This window comes from Cinclus cinclus, chromosome 3 (genome assembly GCF_963662255.1).
Source record: "Cinclus cinclus chromosome 3, bCinCin1.1, whole genome shotgun sequence".
Classification (NCBI taxonomy): Eukaryota; Metazoa; Chordata; class Aves; order Passeriformes; family Cinclidae; genus Cinclus; species Cinclus cinclus.
Genome location: NC_085048.1, coordinates 100,291,389 through 100,309,535, shown reverse-complemented (window position 1 = coordinate 100,309,535; position 18,147 = coordinate 100,291,389). Strand labels below are relative to the sequence as shown.

At 44.8% G+C, this 18,147-nt stretch overlaps 1 protein-coding gene across 2 annotated transcripts; it reads right to left on the bottom strand.

The window, feature by feature from the left end:
* Positions 1–2,927: 2,927 nt before the first annotated feature.
* CST7 (cystatin F) lies at positions 2,928–8,560 on the bottom strand. 2 transcript variants are annotated; one of them, XM_062490562.1, is made up of 4 exons: positions 8,419–8,560; positions 4,007–4,179; positions 3,645–3,761; positions 2,928–3,184 (listed from the first exon to the last, which is right to left on the bottom strand). In XM_062490562.1, the coding sequence occupies exons 1-4, from the start codon at positions 8,492–8,494 to the stop codon at positions 3,092–3,094; spliced, it is 459 nt and encodes a 152-aa protein (XP_062346546.1). In that variant the 5' UTR covers positions 8,495–8,560; the 3' UTR covers positions 2,928–3,091. The 2 variants fall into 2 exon arrangements, with proteins under 2 accessions (XP_062346546.1, XP_062346547.1); XM_062490563.1 differs by having other exon boundaries at positions 8,422–8,560.
* Positions 8,561–18,147: the final 9,587 nt, after the last annotated feature.

Sequence of the window (18,147 nt, the reverse complement as noted above, 5' to 3'; positions counted from 1 at the left end):
TTTGCTAATTTATTTGAGGTAGGGACTGAAGAATATAGCAATAAGTTGCTGTTGTAGTTAGCTGTGTGTGCAAGGCTTTTTCCTCACAGTCAGCAGCTGTCGTGTCTGCTCATCTGTCTGCTGCCAGCTAAACCTTGTGTTGGTTTCTTGTAGCTGTGACTCCTCCAGCTGTCAGTGGGCTCTGAAAGTCAGTCAGTTTGTGAGAACTGGGTGCATCTGGTGCAGGCAGAACTTCCAGGTCCTTCATATAGAGCTGCTGATGTCAAGAGAATGCAGAGCAGGAAGTCTGTCAGTCAGCAATACTTTATATTTTGGTGGCAGGCAGTTTTTCTCCAATTTAAAAAGTGGAAGTATGAGAGGAAATATTTGCAGAGTAAAGCATTTGAGCAAATGCAGATCTCTGTTTGAGGATCACTGGCCACTTCAGAGCTCTGGTGAAACTCAGGTTGTGGTTGTCCCACAAGCTCTTAATGTCACTGCTGGGATTGTTCCTTTTTTTCTTCAACATACAGGGCTGTTAGAAGCAAGTTTTCCTTCTCACCTCATGCCCTGAATCTTTACTAAAAATATTTTTGAATCTCCATTGTAACTTGAAATAGATGTCAGAGATTCAGCAAGGTCTGCAAGGGTATGAACCCCTTGGAATGAACTGGTGAACTGGTGAACTGTTAACCGTGGTGTAAATTGGAGCCAAGATGCAGAAGACAGAGACATTGGCTTTTTGACTGCTGCATTGTCATTGTGATTAAATGGTATTTAGTTGCAGTTCCTTAGGTCAGTGCTAGCAGTATTCTCCTCTTTAATTACCCAAATTCTTTCTGAGTGTAGTGCTCTGGAGGAATAGAAAGCTCAGTTGACTGCGGCTCTGCTCCTTTCTTTTGTGCTGATGAAAGCTCTGTTACCATAACCTTTCTTATTGTAAAGCACACTGGAATTATATGTAACAGTGAACACTTGGATGCAGCTTTGAACATAAGGCTGATCTGTCTTTCTCAGCAGGTGCTTGTCTGTTTGGATAGAGGTCTGAACAGTCCTACTGCATTTTCCTTGGGAGAACAGCAAAGGCCTGTTGGGTTTGTCAGCCTGCATGGTGCCAAGTTCACCTGGCTTTAACTTTTGTTGCTATGACAAATGGAGAATTGGCTTGGTAGGGTGAGTGAGATGAAGCACTGTGTGTCAGGGGCTTGGAGAGTCACACAAGGGACACTGTTGTGTGACATGCTCACTGTCTGCATGCATCTCTGCACAGACCTGAAGTGACAATGTGCTGCCTGCTCGCCCCCATGGTGGCATGTGAGAGGTAAATGACATCTGTTCCTGAACACCAGGCTGTCCTGCTGGCTGAAGGAAGGAACATGGATCTGCCCAGTCTGTTCTGGCCTAGACTGTCTAGAGCTGACAGCCTGGTTGGAAGCCCTTGGCATTGTGTGAAGCATGCATCTGAAGGAGAAAGAGGGATTGCGAACATTCCTAACCCCTCTGATATGCAAAGAACAGCTTTCCTGGCTTCTCTTGTTCTGCAAACTTAGTTGTGGCTTGGTTTTCCTGCTTTGTGGACAGCTCAAGCCACCACAGTTGACTTTCTTTGTCCTTGTCTTTGGCACTAGGCTGTTGGTGGTGTCTTGTGTGATAGCTGAATGTAGCATCCTCTTGTGGCCCTTCTGGAGCTTTGGGTTTTTCTGGGGGTTTTTTTTGGGTTTTTTTTTTTGTGGGTTTTTTTTTTTTTTGAGCTCTGGTGTGTTTTTTGTTTGTTTTTTGTTTTGTTTTAGTTTTTGTTTTTTCCCAGCCAAAACACTGCTGTTCCCAAAGATAAGATGCAGCACAGCTGCCTCTCCAGCATTGAATGCTGAATTTGAGCTGCTGCTGGGCTGCCTGTTCATCACAAGTGATGTTTCTGCAGCAGAACTTGAGACTTGCCTAGCTTTGGGATTACTTGGAGCAGATACTCAGCTGTACTATTAATATCGTCTGTCATAAAATCCCCAGACCTTGGCTTAGAGCCCTTCACTGGCCTTTTTTGACTGAATGGATGTTATGAGGGCTGAAAGTGGGGGTATTACTGCTAATAGGAGTTACAATATTGCTGCAGAAAGGCAAGAAAAAAGTATTCTCAGAAAAAAATATTTGTGAGAAAAAGTGCTCTTTGTGACTTAGGTCAGGGCCTTGCCCACTTAGAAGTACTGGTCTGTGCATGACTGATCATGGGCTCAGGCTTTATGGCTGTTTTAAGGGAGCAGCTATGCAAATACTTCCTAATAGGAACCTTAGTCCACTGTAAGCAATAATTAGCCCATGGACAAAGATTGAAAACTTGAAGGAATGGTAGATGTCCACCTAGAGAAGCCCATCATTGTACTGAACCTGACTATAAGCTGTGGTCTGCCAGAGGTCAAATGTTGTATATTAACCTGAATGGAACTATGCTGTTTAACCTCAGAATTATTCTTTGGGAATATGATTAGATTTATTTGCTTTGGCATTTTCAGCAATGGCCTTTCACAGAGTAGTTTTGCTTTTGATTAGAATTCATTAGACTATGTCATTTCTGGGCTGTGTTTCAAGACATCCTTATCCATACTTCTGTCTTAAAAAAAAAGAACAGCTCTCCCTCTTGCCTTCCTGACAGATGTGTCTGACCATTTCCCTGGCACTGGAAAAATCTTAAAACTTGTGTATGTATACCCAGGTAAACCATCCCACTGCTGCAAAGCTTTCCTCGTGTTGTATTCATACATGCTGTGGTTTAGACTTGTTTCCATCATGGCTTTGTGAAGGTTCATCAGTGAAGAAGTGCAACAGAGCTTCCTGGGAGTGCTTGGAAATTCAGCCATGGATAGCAAATGAAGGACAACATGTGTTCATGTGCAGTTTAGTTTTGGAAAAACAGATACACAGCTGGATAGCAAGACATTCAGTCAAGGCAGTCCTTGTCTTTTAAGTATCTTTCTCAAGGACAAAACAACCATGTGCTTTGAGAGAAAAGCTCTGTGGTAATTCTGTACAGCTAAATTCTGTTCCTCACTTCAGTGTTGACCTCAGCAGTCCAGACAAGGAAAAACTCATGATGGTAGATCCCCTGTTAGTCAAGCTGTCATGGGGAAAGGTCTTGTTCACAGTGGGCAACAAGGATATGTACTTTGTGTGTCCAAGGTGTTATCCAGACCTCAAAATAGCATCTCAGCATCTGTGAATAAAAGGGGAATAGGTGAGAAAGTTCAGGTGTCTGCTGGTTGATCTCAGCATTGCTGGCTGTGATGAGGCAGGAGAAAACACCATCCTTTTGTCTGCCTGCTTTATCCTAGGAAAAATATTGTTTGCTAAGTAATCCTGTCTAATGGGAAAGCCTGTGTAAAGTGTCTTCCACCCAGGAAATCTATTTGGCACCTACTCTATTTCTGCACACTCTCCTCAGTCACTCAGGAATATGAGCCAGGTAGATGTGTCTGTTTCAACTCCTTGTGGACAGGAACTGGTCCTGGATGCATGAAAGGTGATAACCTGGCCTCACCCCAGCTGGCTCTGCAGAGGAGAGGCTTGTACACATATAAAGACATGGCAGAGCTGGTCTAGAAGTGATTGTACAAATAGAGATGGCCAAGAATCTCCTGCAGTTCCTGGGCACCCCAAAAGAATTGAACACATACCCGTTGCAGGTTTTTTTCCCTTTGAAAGTGACAGCTGTCCAGGCTGGCGTGATCCCTCTTCTCACACACGGTGCGTTTGATTTCCACGTGAAGCATGTACTTCAGCCCTCTGACAATCTAGAGAAAGCAGTTTCCTCCTTTAAAATGGGGGCAGGGGAAAGAGATGCCAAAACTTTAGCTGGGAATCAAGTGCTACTCCTGGGAACTGTGTGTCACCTACACAGTGCCCTCCTGTGTAGCAATGCTTTATGGGACAACTTTAGCAGTCCTGAGGAAGATCAGGGATGTTGTGCCTTGGATATGCCATAGCAGGGTCAATCAAAGGATGGTTTGAAGGACTGGCAGGAGTCTGCTGGTCTTACCTGTATCATGGCTTTCTTTATCTGTGATTCCTTAAACAGAAAGAGGTCATTGGAGCTGTTGTTATATCTGTAAACCCCAAAGCGAGCAGCCTTGCGGACCCCGGGATTGTTGGTGTTCACTGGGACAGGGGAGCCAGGTCTTATGGTTGAGTGGGGTGGTAGCACATTTGTAACTGAAACAACACAAAGTATCAGGATAAAACACATCAGGGGCTTGAAAGGGTGAGCTTCAGCCCTCTGAACCAATGCTAAACCCTCTTACTTGTCATGCATTTGCACTTCGGAAGGTCTCTGCTCACATCCATTACAAAATAATTTTCATTTATATGTCTGAAATGGTGAAATAGTCCTAGGAAATTAAGTGACATAAAGAGATGCTGCCAGAAGTGAAAGCAGAGCTCAAAATGACATGGAAGAACCCAGAGTATCACAAATATTACTTGAATGTCTCTGGTCTAACTCCCAGTTTATAGAAGGACCAATTTTGAATCTGCTTATAAAGATAGATCATGTTGCTCAGAGCAGTATGGTTTTGATAACATATCAAACCATGGCTCGAGAGTCCTGCTGCTCTTTATTTGCATATCTTATCTTACAGATATAAGTTTTTACCTCACACCCACCCTTAAACCTTTGATGGCACCTTGAGGTTTTTATGTTAGAAGGATTTAGACGTTAGGAAGAAATTTTTCACTGGAAGGGTGATAAGACACTGGTATATATTTAGCCCCTGGAAGTTTCCAAGTCCAGGTTAGATGGGGCATTGAGCAACCTGGTCTAGTGGAAGGTGCCCCTGTCTGTAGAAGGAGGCTTGGAAGTAGGTGGACTTTAAGGTCCCTTCCAACCCAAACAGTTCTATGATTACCAAAGTCATGGAGGGGAGAAGCAAGGTGTGTAGGAAATTGAAATTGGGGAGTGTGTGGGGTTAACCCATAACCTTTCACATTATAGCATTTCATGGAGCCATTTACTGTACATTTTACTTGCCTGTGTAGCTCTTTCCCCATGCACCACTTATTTTTTCAATCATTTAAAAGAAGCTCGAAGATTACAGTTGATATCATTATTTCACCCCCTTTTGCATTTCCCTTTCTCTCCATCTTCCCGCTTCTGAAATCAAAGAAGAGGAAAAAATCCCCAGTCCTGCAGGAGGTGCCATCCAGCCTCTGCTAATGCCAAGTCCTGCCAGTGCAGGAGATGACCCTGTGGGAGTGTAGGCAGTGAGCCTGCGTGTGCCTGTGCAAACAGAGGTTGTACTAAATCTGCTTTGCTGTGTTTTTCACAGATATAGCTCTCACCCACATACAGGTGCACATAGCATAGGCTATATATTTAAGCCAGTTCGCACTGAGAAACTTAAGTAGAAGACAGAGACAGCTTGATGACCCAGAGTCTATTAAAACAAAAAAAAATAAAAAACCAAACCAGAAAACCAGAATTACATGCCGTCATCAGCATGAAAGGTGCCAAACATTTATCTTGCATGTTACTTATGCACATCCTACTTATACTGTCACATCCTTCTCACGGGTGTTAATTGCTGTTCCCACTTGTGACAGTGCTCAGGGATTTACACTTTGACCTGCCAAGGAGAGACTCAAGTCCACATCCCTCCTCAACCCAAGGATGTCCAAATCCATCTCTCTTGCTGGATGGTACCCCAACTACCTAATGACCCCTGTATTTTCATGCAGGTGGGAGCTGAGATACCCAGGCCATGGAGGAGCAGATGTTCTTCAGGTGACTTGGTGTCTGGGGTGGAGGTGATGAACTTTGCTGTCCCATGCCTCTGATCTATGTTGGCACTGGTTGTGCAGCCAGCACTGGGCAAACATAGTGTTTTTTCATCCAACAGCCCAGCATCCACTTGTAGGTCCCAAGACTATTGTCTGTGAAGGTGTTTTCCCACTGCAGCAAGGGTAGGATTCAAGAGTCACAAAAGTTTGTGATTATTCAGCCTTGGACTGAAGGCATTTCTCAGACAGGCACATCTTACCCAGTGCTCAGCTCATGGGTAAAACTTTACTCAGGGGTTTCAGGCTCTGGCATCCACAGGTGATTCTGTAGGGTGATTCAGGACCTGTCTACAGGCAGAAATGTGAAGCTTGAGGCAGAGCAGGGCTTTTGGCTTGCCCACAAGGCCAGCTGTCCTCCTACTCAGAAATGCCATGCTTTTCCTGTGCCATCAATACCAACCCAACAGCTAGAGGGACCAGCTTTTTCCTGAGCTGACCTAACAACTGGGACATTCTGCCAGGCTGAGAGCAGATCGCTGCCTTGGGCTCTTCTTGCTGCTCCCCAGCACCTTGCTTGAATATCTGCTCTCACGCTGTTGGAAAGTCAAGTGTGGCAGTGGTGGGGTGTTGACATCAGACACTGTTCTTTGTAGAAGGGGTGATAACCACAGCCTCTTTCAATCTTAACACAATGTCCTTTTGTGGTTTTTGAGAGCCCTCAACACCTCGAGTCATGGTGGTAACTTTTATAGGCATGGGGTGAATGAGTGTGACTGAAATCACACTGTGTGGATGGGAAGAAAACTATTACGTGTATTATTCAAACAAAGAGTCAGGAGTCCAAGAGCCCTTGTTCCTGATTCCAGTGCCTGGGAGATCCAGCAGTGTCACACAGGGCCAGGCCTCTGAAATACACCACCTGGAGAGGTGAGCAAACTCGACAGGTGTTGTAGACAGGTAGACTCAATATACCATGTCTCGTAAGCAGGGGATAGGTTATAGGTTATATTTTCACCCAGCTTTCACCAAGGGGTACTGGGCATTTTACCTCTTTCACCTGTTGCAACTTGGTTGAAAATTACTCATACCAGAGCAAAGTGGGTATAAAATCTACTGAGCCCTTAATGGGAGATGTTTATCCTATCATTTTCCTCTGGGGAATCCTTAAGACAAGGATTTGGTTTACTTTGTGTGCTTTCATTCCCATTCAAGGTGGTCACTGCATGGTACACACTGGTCTGAAATTACTTTTACTGTTTGGAATAGTTTGTAGTTATTTCCAAACCCCAAAGACTCTCTGGTGTGAGGTACCTGTAATTCTAATTTTCTCTCTGCAGCCTTTTCTGTCTGCTTCATCCCTGGCTTGGCTTAAGTGCCATTACCTAAAAATCTGAATTTGTGTAAGGTGATGGCCCCATTACAGACACAAGGCAGACTTGGCTCAGTGGGTCAAATAGCAGTGCAGGGCTCTAGGCATACCAGCATTCCTGAAACATCCAGGCCTGTGCAGGAGCAGAGGCACAGCATAACTTGGCCAGGCACGTACAGTACTCAGGGGCCATGACTGTGTGATCTCACAATCTGAGTAGCCAACTCTTGCTGCTCTAGTGAGAGATGCTTTGGAGCAGAGCATTCATATTCAGAACCCATCCTTGTTCCTAGATTTGGAAATGTAAAGAGAGAGGTGGAAAAGCCATACCTCCTCCTGTTCCTTCTGTTGGGCAATATTAGGGTTAGAGCCTTTTCTTGCTCAAAATTAACAGGCAACCAACTGTTATTGAGCAAACGAGGGCTGTTCTTGCAGATATGAGCTGAATGTTGTATTAAGAGGCTCTCTCTTGTGCTTTCCTTCTCGAGGATTGTTTTGGGGACCTTGTGTTCCTGCAGAATGAGAGAGCCATTCTGTGGATGCTCCCTCCCAGGCTGCAGTGAAACAAATAAGCAAATTGCAACAAGTTGACTTTTTTTTTTTCACCAGATGCTTTGATAATCTCCTCCCCACTACTCCCTCCTTTAAAAACTTCCTCCCTCTAGCAAGGCTAGGGCTTTATCTTTACATTTAAGATGTGGCAGAGTTCCTGCATGCCTCTGGAGCCCCCAAAGGAAACCACAGCAGAAACAAAAAGCTACTGCGTAACCAAACACCATCTTTGAGTTTTTTCTGTGTATGGTAAAGTAATACTGAAATATATTCAGTAATACTGAACCGAAATCTTCAGAGAAAAACACTCATGTCTGCAGCTCCCATTCTAAAGATTTAAGGCCAGCTGCAATCAAGAGAGTTCCCTTACTCAGCAAAGAAAGAAATGAAACAGGTTAATGCTTCATTAAAAGTCAGCTAATCGGCACTCAAGTGTCCATCTCTACTTAGCAGTCAGATTGTTACCCACAGTCTTTAGATTTAATAATCAAGGTCATGCAGAGTTTAAACACTGACAAATGAGTTAAAACTATAAATTGACTTTAAACCCCCTAAATTATATCCCTGGATAACATGGTTCACTAAACAAGGAGAAAGTCTTTCAGCAGTTGTGTTTTCAGCTTCAGCCTGAACCCTGCAGTGCTGAGCCAGCATAGGCAGCAGTTGGAGAAATGCTGTTATTTGTCAGAGCATTACATACCAGCACTCACAGAACCTAAAACACAAGGAAAACAGAAATAATTTTCCATTCTTACCACCTGAAGTCCCAGTGAAGCTCCAGAGTGCCAAACAGCAAAGTGCAGTGAAGCTGCAGGAGAAGTTCACTGCCATCTCCACCACATCAGAAAAGGACCCTGACAGCCAGAGGAGCAACTGCCCTGCTTCCTGCCAGAGAAGAAGTGCCTCTGTGAGTGCTCTTATTAGCTGGTGGGGAAGAAAAAAAAACACCCTAAAACCCCCGAATCATCACAGCTCTGAGGCAAACTTTGTCTCCTGCTGATGACCACATACCTCGAAGCCCAGCCACAAAGCTGTGGCTTGGTGATAGCAGCACCAGTCTTGCATGAGACATGGACTTTTGCTTTGTGATCCTCAAGGATTGGGCAGAAGCATGGACTGGTACATGTGATACAACACTGGAAAGGATTGTGGGGGTGAGGAGAGTTACAGTCATGTGCTTTAAAGATCATGGGGAAACTTCATACCTAAGAAATAGGCAATGAGCCCAGGGGATGTGGCTTTTGGCTTGCATATGTGCATCTGTGTGTGGACACCTGCCAGAGATGATGGGTCCAGTGTCTTGCTTCCCCTGATGTGGAGATGTGGGGTTTGGGTGAGGGAGATGGGGAAGTTTTAGGGGTACCTACCCAAGGGGGGCTATGGAACAAAACCAGTAGGGAAAACATTTTGGGTTTGGTGGTAGAGGAGAACATAACACCCTACATTTATAAAAGGTGTTATAACAACAGGAAAGGGCTGCATTAGAGAAGATGAGTTTTTTCTAGGTGATATCCAGAAAGAAGAGAAACAGGGGAAGAGGGGTACTTTGTCTCTCTGGCTTGCAGAGCTTTTCAGCTCTGTGGTTGGATTCTCCAGTGCACATTCTTGGTTTCCAGAAGATCCTCTGTAGGCAGTGCTGGCCCATGCTGAGAAGTGTGAAAGATCAGGGAAAGGGTTTAGTTGCCAGACTTTGTGGTGCAGCTGAAATAACCAGATGTCTGATTTGGGAGAGTGGGAGATGAGGTGTTGTCTCACTGAAGGGCTGAGAGGGGTGGATCTCACTCTGTGTGTGTGTGTACATTTGTTTCAGGTGAGCAGGAAGGTAATGGCTGCCTTTCACTTTGCCCCAGCATTGCCCCTTTTTGAACAGAGGCATCCTATAGCCTCAGGTAAAGTCCTAATGCAGGGCACTATGGGTGGTGTAAAAAGGGCTGGAGGAAAATATTCTTAAAGTTTTGTTGTAGGAAGGGATTAGATAAATCCTCTTTTGAAATGTCCCACAGAGAAAGAATGTGGCAAGCATGGTGTGTCACACTTGTCATCAGTCCTTCTTGCATAGGCTGCTGAATCCTATGCCACTGCTAAGCCTATGGAAAACATTGACACAGAATGAGAAGGACTATATTGAGGGGATTTTAATTACTCTCCCTCCTTTCATTTTTTTTGAGCTCTCATGGTAGCCTGACCCATGACTGTGACACAGGTAGGGACGCCATCATGTGTCTTCACCTCCCCCCTTTCTCCTGAAGAGCTGTTCTCTACATTTGCAACCTCACTGACAAGTTCTGGCAAGTATCTTTCTTAGCCTATAGTCAGGTCCTCTAACATGCAAGAAAGAGGTGGTTGGGACCCCAAAACTTACTTGATGAGACTTAAAAGGACTTATGGGTTTTCATTTACTCCAAGATAGAGGCATGGGAGAAATACCAACAGGATATTCTCAAGGGGTCAAAACAACTAAAAATCCCTTTGCTGGCATCTTTAGAAAATCAGCGAACATGGCCAAAATGTTTAGAGTACCTTATAGCAGCCTTCAAGTACCTAAAGGGGGTCTAAAAGACAGCTAGGAGAGGGATTTTTGATATAGTGACAGATCCACAGGAAATGGCTTTGAACTGACAGAAGGCAATTTTAGATTAGATATTGGGAAGAAATTCTTTACTGTGAGGGTGGTAAGGCATTGGCACAAGTTGCCCAGGGGCATTGTGAATGCACCATGCCTGGAAGTGTTCAAGGTCAGGCTGGACAGGGCTTTGAGCAACCTGTCCTGGTAGTAGAAAGTGTCCCTGCCCATTGCAGGGGGTTGGAACTGGGTGACATTTAAAGTCCCTTTCATCCCAAACCAGTCTATGATTCTATAATAAAGCCAGACTTTAATTTCAAAAAAGCAGCATGTGTCTTCAGGTGACACATTTTTCCTGTCTTCTTCCCTTGCCCCTTCTTCCCATAAAAATGGAAAATTTATAGCTCTTCCACATCAACTTTTCCTTTTTTTAGTGCCCCTTTTATGATTTTGTTGAGGAAGTTTCTCTAGTTCTTTACTCCTAGGAAGTAACAGAGTGCTCACTAATGAGCAGTAGAATTAATAGTGCTAAGTGGTATTTTGTAAAAGCCACAAAGAACGTGACACCAAAAACCCCACCAAAATCTCTCCCCTCTCCCCAGTAAGAGCCAAACAGTATCAAACTCCTCTAAGGCCACAAGGACATATACCTGTTATTTTTCCTAGAAAAAAATTTTGTGCTGTGGAATAAACCAGTGGCTGGAGACTGTGATGGTTGTCCCTTTGCAATGTTTCATTCCAAGCAGGTGTCACTTCCTGGGATACTGCTCTGTGCCCCCAAATCCATCTGCAGAAGTGGAGGAGCATGATGTTTTGTCTGACATCTAGCCCCAGAAAATGAATCAGATACTCTTATCATTGAAGCTTCCTGAGGGTCACTGATAGGAATTTCATCTTCTTTCCCTGGAAAGCATGTGTAGATCTCCTGTACACAGCCCAGGGCATGTGGGGCACTTTGTGGAGCAGATTTCACTCACTGAATTTCCCAGCGTGTGAGCAGGCATCCTGAACAGGGAGAGGATGAGTGTAAGTGGGCACAGAAACACTCAAAGATTATCCCAGGGTAAACAGAGCATTTGCTTTAAGCAAATAGCTAGTCCTGACCTAGTCTAAATCAAACTTGTGATCTTTCTGCATTAAGATGGATTGCATGGATCTTGAAAGATTTGCAAACATGAAGAACTCTTGTGTGGCTTTTGTTGTTGTTGTTTGTTTTTTTTTGTTTTCTTTTTTTGTGGGGATGTTTATTGCAAGCCTTGGGGTACCAAGTCTGCTCTGTTTTCTGCAAGGGAATTTGCAGGGTTGTTACATTTTCTCTTTCACTGTTGGCCTGAGTTACAAGAGGCTTTGGCAACAGGGCAACTCTGGGGACTCTATAGATTAAAGTAAAAAAACTCAACCAAACCTCTATTATTCATAAATCAAGGATGTAATTATATTCTCCTTTGGACTGAAGAAACAGAAAAGCCACCATACTTGATATTTGATTTTCATTTGGAAAATGAGGTGAACTTCTTCATCATCACTTTTTGCTTCAGTTATTTATGGCCTGACATTTGTCCCTGCAGCACAACTCAGAAGCTGCTACTATGCTTCCTGGAACAACTCCAGCAGGATCTGCAAGGGATCCCGTTGTACTTATACTCCTGTAAATGCAATCAGTATGTAGCCCTGCACTCACAACATTTCATTTTTAGTTCTGACTCCTTTTTCGTAGTTTGTGGATCAGTGGGGGACTGTAAGAAAAACAAATTTCATTAACTTTTGCAGGGAGTTGGAGGATGACTGGAGTGTGTTTGAATTGTGCATTCCAAGGTTTTAATTAAGGCACATTTACCACTGTCAATAGTTGCGTTTTTTTCCCTTTTAAATATTTTTAGCATTTTCCAAGTTTTCATCAGATCTCTAGGGCAGCTAATTTAATTGGTGTTGCTTTAATGAAGGGTCTGAGCAAGATACTCCATACTGGGGAGCTGCACTTTGCAAGAGCAAAAATATGGTGAGGTCCAGGAGAAAGGACAGTTCAAGGAAGAAAAGCCAGGATAAAGAATTCAGTTGAGGACTCAGCTGCTCCTCTACCTTCCCACAGAAGGAACACCTTGCCAGCCCAGCTCTTGTAAGTAGAAAACCACCCGGACAAGCCACAGGATATTTGATACCCTTCTGAGCAGGGGTGTGGCTGAACAAGTTTGGTGAGGTACAAGGGGAAGGAGCATTCAGTCAGCGGTGGTGGCCACATTTGGGAATATGCATCCATGTACTCAGTGACAAGAGGATGCATGGGAGAAATGGGTCGGTTGACCTCCAACCAGAGGATTTGTCTACTTGCCTTTCCTGCCAGGTGCTCTGAAGCTCACCCACGCTCCCCTGTGTCTCCACTGCATAAGGAACTGTGACTATTCAAGGGGATTGAGGCTCATATAGTTGCATCTGGTTTTTTTTGGTTTTTTTCCCTACCTGCAATAACTTCTAAATTTCTATCCAATATGAAAGCAGTCTGGGAGGCTTGAGGACAATCTGGTTACCATACATTTCTAGAGGAGAGACACAAAGAAGAAATAACTTGGCTGACACAGGGGTAGGGGACACAACAGTGACATTATTTAGTTTATCTGCCAGCAGCACTGTCAGCTGCTGTGAGAAATGGCTAATGGATTGCACTGCAGGGTGCTGTGATATATGTAAAGACCCCTCTATGTCTTACCTTGTGGCTGTTTTACTAATTTTGATATGAACAAACCTCCCATCCCTTCCCTCTCCAAGTGAGGAGCCCAGATGCCCAAAAAGCATTGGCTCAGTCAGCTGGCTGGGGTCCACTTTGGAGACCAACCTGGTTAAATGGGTCTTATGACGTTGGAAAGTAACCCCTAGGGAAGCTGCAGAGGGTTAGAGCTGCTAAAAAACCATCCAGGTGGTCAAAGTAGGGGTAGCAGTAAGAGGTTGCCTCAGGATTGCAGCTGTCAAGGACCAGATGAATGCTGGGGTTTTGGTATTCAGGATCAGTCCTAACACAAGCCATGAAAAAGCAATTGCAAGACACAGTGAGGCACTGGCATAAACAATGCAGGCCTGTGTCTGCAATGCAGTACATGCTGCAGGTCTCCCAGTGTAAGGGGAGAAAAATCTGTGCTCTCTAACTGTGTTTTAATATCCCTTCCACAACTTGGTGGAGCTCCTCTGCCTGGTAGGTACCCAGCTATTCAGTGCTGATGAGAGTTGGATCTGACAGCCTCAGTCTGCTTCTCCTGTGCTGTGTTCCCTTTCACCAGCACTGCCAGCTCTTCCCTGATTCTTCACCTCCATGAGGAGCAACCATCAGCTGGTCCAAAGGAGGGCTGAGATGTGCTTTCATACACAGGTGGCAGCACCAGCATGTGCAAAATGCTTCCTGGGCTATGAGGAAGATGTTGGAGAATGGTGTCCTGTAGAGAACAGAAAATCAGGTCCTAAGTAAAATTTAAACCAAGCACAAGTGTGTGCTTGCCATCATTACTTTAGGCACACGTGGTGCCCAGACTAAAGACAGCAAAGGAAATCCCCCCTCCATTCCTAGCCACTCTGCTTCTCCCTCTAGTTTGGGCTGAGGCTGAACAGCCACACAATTGTCACCTGCTGAAATCCATCACTGAAAAATGTGGTTCTAAAGCAAAAAAAGTGAAGAATCAATTAGGGCTTAATGATTTTTCCCTGACTGCAACAAGGGCTGTTTCTCAGCAATTGGAATCCCTGTCATTCTTCTCCTGCTCAAAGTCTGAGGAAGTTTTTGATCACAGGCACAAAGTGAAAGCTTCAAAGCCCTTGTCTGTACACAAAAGGGACTTCTCAAAAACAGCTCCACCTGAGAGGGCAGTTATGAACAACCCCTGCTTTATCAGTGCCTATGAAGAAAACCAGGTAGTTAACAAGGATGGAATAGCTGTGCTTAAGTTTTATAAAAGGATCCAGAAATGCCACTAAGCCTCCCTGCTTCAGAGCACTGTGTGAGCTATGCAGTGGTGGTCAGGGAACAATGGGATGCCTTTTTACCTTGTCTTGAGGTCTTGTGAGATTTCTGCACTTCTCTTGAAAAGAGGAAGTACAGCTGGCTGTTGTAGACTGGCAGAATTAATTCAGCCATGCTAGAGACACTGCTTGGGAATTTTCTGTAGAAGATGTTTTGATGCAATGTCAAAATATATTGCTGTGAAATGAGCTCTTTCAGGTACATTAATTATTTTTTTTATGCTTTCCATGAGCAAAACACAGCCAGAGCAAGTGAGAGTGCTTTGGATTGTGCTGCCATTAAACAGGGCTGCTGCAGTGTGTCAGGGGAGCTGTTCTAACACATGCTGTGTGCAGGGTATGGAAGAGGGTCAAGCTGTGTGTTAACTTTGATCTCCCTATGGGCCTGTCTTGGTTTTCCAGCACATTTAGTAGTACTTCATTTTGCAGTATGTGCCCTAGGTGCAGCTAAGTTCCATCACTGCCCTCTGGGCCCATAACCAGAGCTCTTGCTCTGGCTCAAAGATGTATGTTCTGTATAAGACTGGTGGAGTGGGAAGCTGTGTGTCAGTGGTGCTGCCCTGCAGTCCTTCAAATTGGCTTTTATAGGCTGTGCCTGAGATGAAAGCTGAAAAGTAAGGAGTTATCTCTGGCAGTGGGAGCAGAAATGCAGGAGGGGAACAGACCTCCTTGAAACTGACCCTCTCCAATCTCCCAAGCAGCTTCAGTGATCAGGTCTTTCCATTTATTTCTGTTTCTTCTGACTGGTGTCCTCTCTGAGACAGTGGGATGTCAGAGTTTGAGCAGAGATCAGTGAGTAGCTGTCTCAGTCAGAAAGAGCTTTCCCCCACACAACAGAATTGCTTTGTCACAAGCTGCTGGGGAAGACCCATCACCACGATGAGTAATGCAATGAGGTAAAGTGAGGCCCTGCAGATTTTCTGTGTGAGATGGAAAGAGCTGGGAAAACTTAAAATTAACCATGAGGTGTGAAAAAAATTCTCTGAGCACTCAGGGAGGTTGCTCTTCTCTTCCTTCTTGCTGTGAAGCCCAGCATCATCACACAAGCACAATGAGCCAGGGGAAGAGGAGAATGGCAGGCTTGGGACACTTCCACTTTCACCACATAACTTGGGATATACACTGTCTTGTCAATGGCTGCTTACTTGTATGAAGGCATCATCCAGAAAGACAAAGAACCAAGACATTTGCATGAAAGCTTAGGGAAGCATCTGTGCCACTGAAGAGCTGGGAGAACTTTTTTCTTTCCTGTGGGAATGGGCATTTATTTGTAAACCAGCAGGGTACCAAGGAAAAGGTGGAGCCGGAATTAACTCAGAACCTATAAGCTACACCTCTGCTCTGAACTGGGCTGAGATTCCAGGACATTGTGTGTCGTATGCATTCTTCTTGAGGTTGGTAAGTGTCCAGGAGGCCTTGGACAGGACCTTGGAGCAGGCAGACATTGGCACAAAAGGTGAGACATTTTTGGGATTCATTCAGAAACAAATGAGTTAATTTTCCTCCCCTAGCCTCCCAGGTGTGGAATGGGAACTGTGTCTTTCAGAAAAGCACTTGGAGCTGAGCTGAACATAAATGCAATTTCCATCCTACCACTTCCTTTGTATGGAATTAGTGTCAAATGGTAAATCACTTCCAATAGCTTGATGTGTATGCTCAACCTCAGCTCTAGGACCACACTGCTAAACTTTGCACACCTGCAAGAATGCCAGTCAGTAAAAAGAAGGCTTTCTTTTGATTTACAGGGTCTGTGACTCGTAAGTCAGCTCCTGTTTGATTCCTTTTTCATTGTCTGTCATCTGTAGATCAGTTTAAATGGGATAAGCAACAGAGATCTGAATGCAAGGATCTTACATATACACATGATAAAAACATCTTTTTCTTTGATTTGGATTTGTTTTGTTGTGCATTAATACCATCTACTGATGTGGAGGTTTTGGAAGTGAGTAGCCAGCTGTCAAACTGGTGGGATGCCTTGTCCCACAGAGATCTGTCCAAAGGCCTGGGGTCTGTTATTAGCAGTTGTAGGAAGGATGGACACATCAACAACAACTGCTGGTTTTACTGACATTGGATTAGGCATGAAGACCTTCCCCCAGGCAGTATCCAGGCCATCTATAAATATCTGTGTGACTGTGTCAGGGGCTGGAGTAGATGTGTGCTGGGGATGGCAGTAACACCTATCACTGACTCAGCTCATCCAGAACGAGTGGAGCCAAGTCTTCTTCCGTTCTGGCTTGGAAGACTGACAAGCAGCCTGCCCTCTTGGATCAGGGAAGGCTGCAGGTCACTGCCACCAGCAATGGCCAAGGGAGGAAAAAGGGGCACAGGGGAAGACAGAGACTGGGCAACCACTGGCTCCAGTTAGGAAGAATTATCAACCTGGTGGGTGTGGACTTTCCCTGGACTGGGGCACTGGGATCAGCCTGACCCTGAAATCGGGCAATCCATGCTCAAATAACAAGTACTGTTAATATGGTCTGACCACTGGAAAAATGAGGAGGAAAGGCCTTTCTCTATACTCAGCTGGGAAACCAAGCCAGGACCAGCTGTGTCTGGAAGAATGCCTGCACCAGGGCTCTGAGCATGAAGGTTGACTGCTCAACACATCCATGCCTCCTGCCTGCTCTTTCTCCCCATATGAGGTCAGGGACTCTCTCCAGCTCACCCTCTTTTGAAGTGTTTTGGTCCTTCAGTGAGCAGGGTGTGAGCTGTGCTGCTGCAGCAAGAGCAGGTATGTTTTACATTCAGAGAGTTTTCCATACAGAGGGTCACAATGCACAAAGCCCATCTGCAAGATAACCCTGAGAGAATCTGAATGAAACTGTGAGTAGGAATGTGTGAATGTGCTGATTTAGAGAAGTCAGAGGTTAGTTCCATGGGGCAGGGAGGATGTCACTGCTGGAAGAAGAATTGGAGCATACCTCAGTCAAAAGTTCATTCTGGCAGTTTTTGGAAAGTCAGGAGGTTGAATGTGGATGAAGCAGGTACAGATAAACCCACAGGGAAAGAAATCTGGAGCCTGCTGTACCTTTGCAGGTTGTAGCAAGAGGGCACAGTGTTCTTTGCAAGCCGGTCCATGCTTGTAAGGACATCTGATCCTGTTGCTGCAGACTCTGGCCCCAAACCCCACATCAACGTAGCATGACGGGGAATCTTGTGAACAGAGCCTCAAGCTGTTGAGTTCAGGAACAAATAGAGATATCTTGAGGCATTTTTGGGGAGAAGGGTTAAGCTGGGATTTAAGCAGCCTGAGCCAAATATGGGCTTTCCATTAGGTATATGAAGAAGCCGTCCTTTCCAGTTCCAGAGATCCACAGTTCCTGAAGGATGTCTTTCTTCAAGACTTTGGCTTCATGCACAATATCAGAAAAATGTCCTAGGATATCAGTGGCATTGTGATCAGAAGAGTAATAGTGATGATCCCAAATGTACTTTTCACGTCCTGTCTATGGCAAGGTGAGGCGTGTAGTTTCTTCCCTGAGGATTGTTCTGGACTACACAAGCACCTACAGCAGCATTCACAGGTTACCCTTATGGAAATAGGAGTTCTCACCTGCCCTTGTATCAGCTAAATAGATCTGTGTTCACCTGAGTCCCTCACCCACTTAAAAGAACCTAGACCAAACAAACAAACAAACAAACAAACAAAAAACCTGAAAAGCCTGGAATCTTCACAAAAAGGCTGGTGCGGGACTTCCTGACTATCCCACTCTGTTCCTATTGAAACAATGGTGATGTCCCTTTTTGCTCTAGTCTTGGACAAATAGGAACCAGATATTATTCTGAAATTAAAGAACTACAGGAGGAGCAGGGTCAAGGCTGGGACCAGCTGTATAGTGGGGCCTAAATAAGGCTGCCAGCCTATTTAGTATGTCAGAAAGAACCTGATGAAATGACTGCCCAGGGAGAAGAGGTT

Bases quoted from the DNA above. Each gene is read 5' to 3' on its own strand.
- CST7 (XM_062490562.1), bottom strand. From the start codon at position 8,494: ATGGCAGTGAACTTCTCCTGCAGCTTCACTGCACTTTGCTGTTTGGCA. The intron at 3,762-4,006 runs GTAAGACCAGCA...TGCTTTCTCTAG, and splicing joins TAAAGAAAGCCATGATACAG to ATTGTCAGAGGGCTGAAGTA. The intron at 3,185-3,644 runs GTATGTGTTCAA...TTTTATTCACAG, and splicing joins GGGAAAAAAACCTGCAACGG to ATGCTGAGATGCTATTTTGA.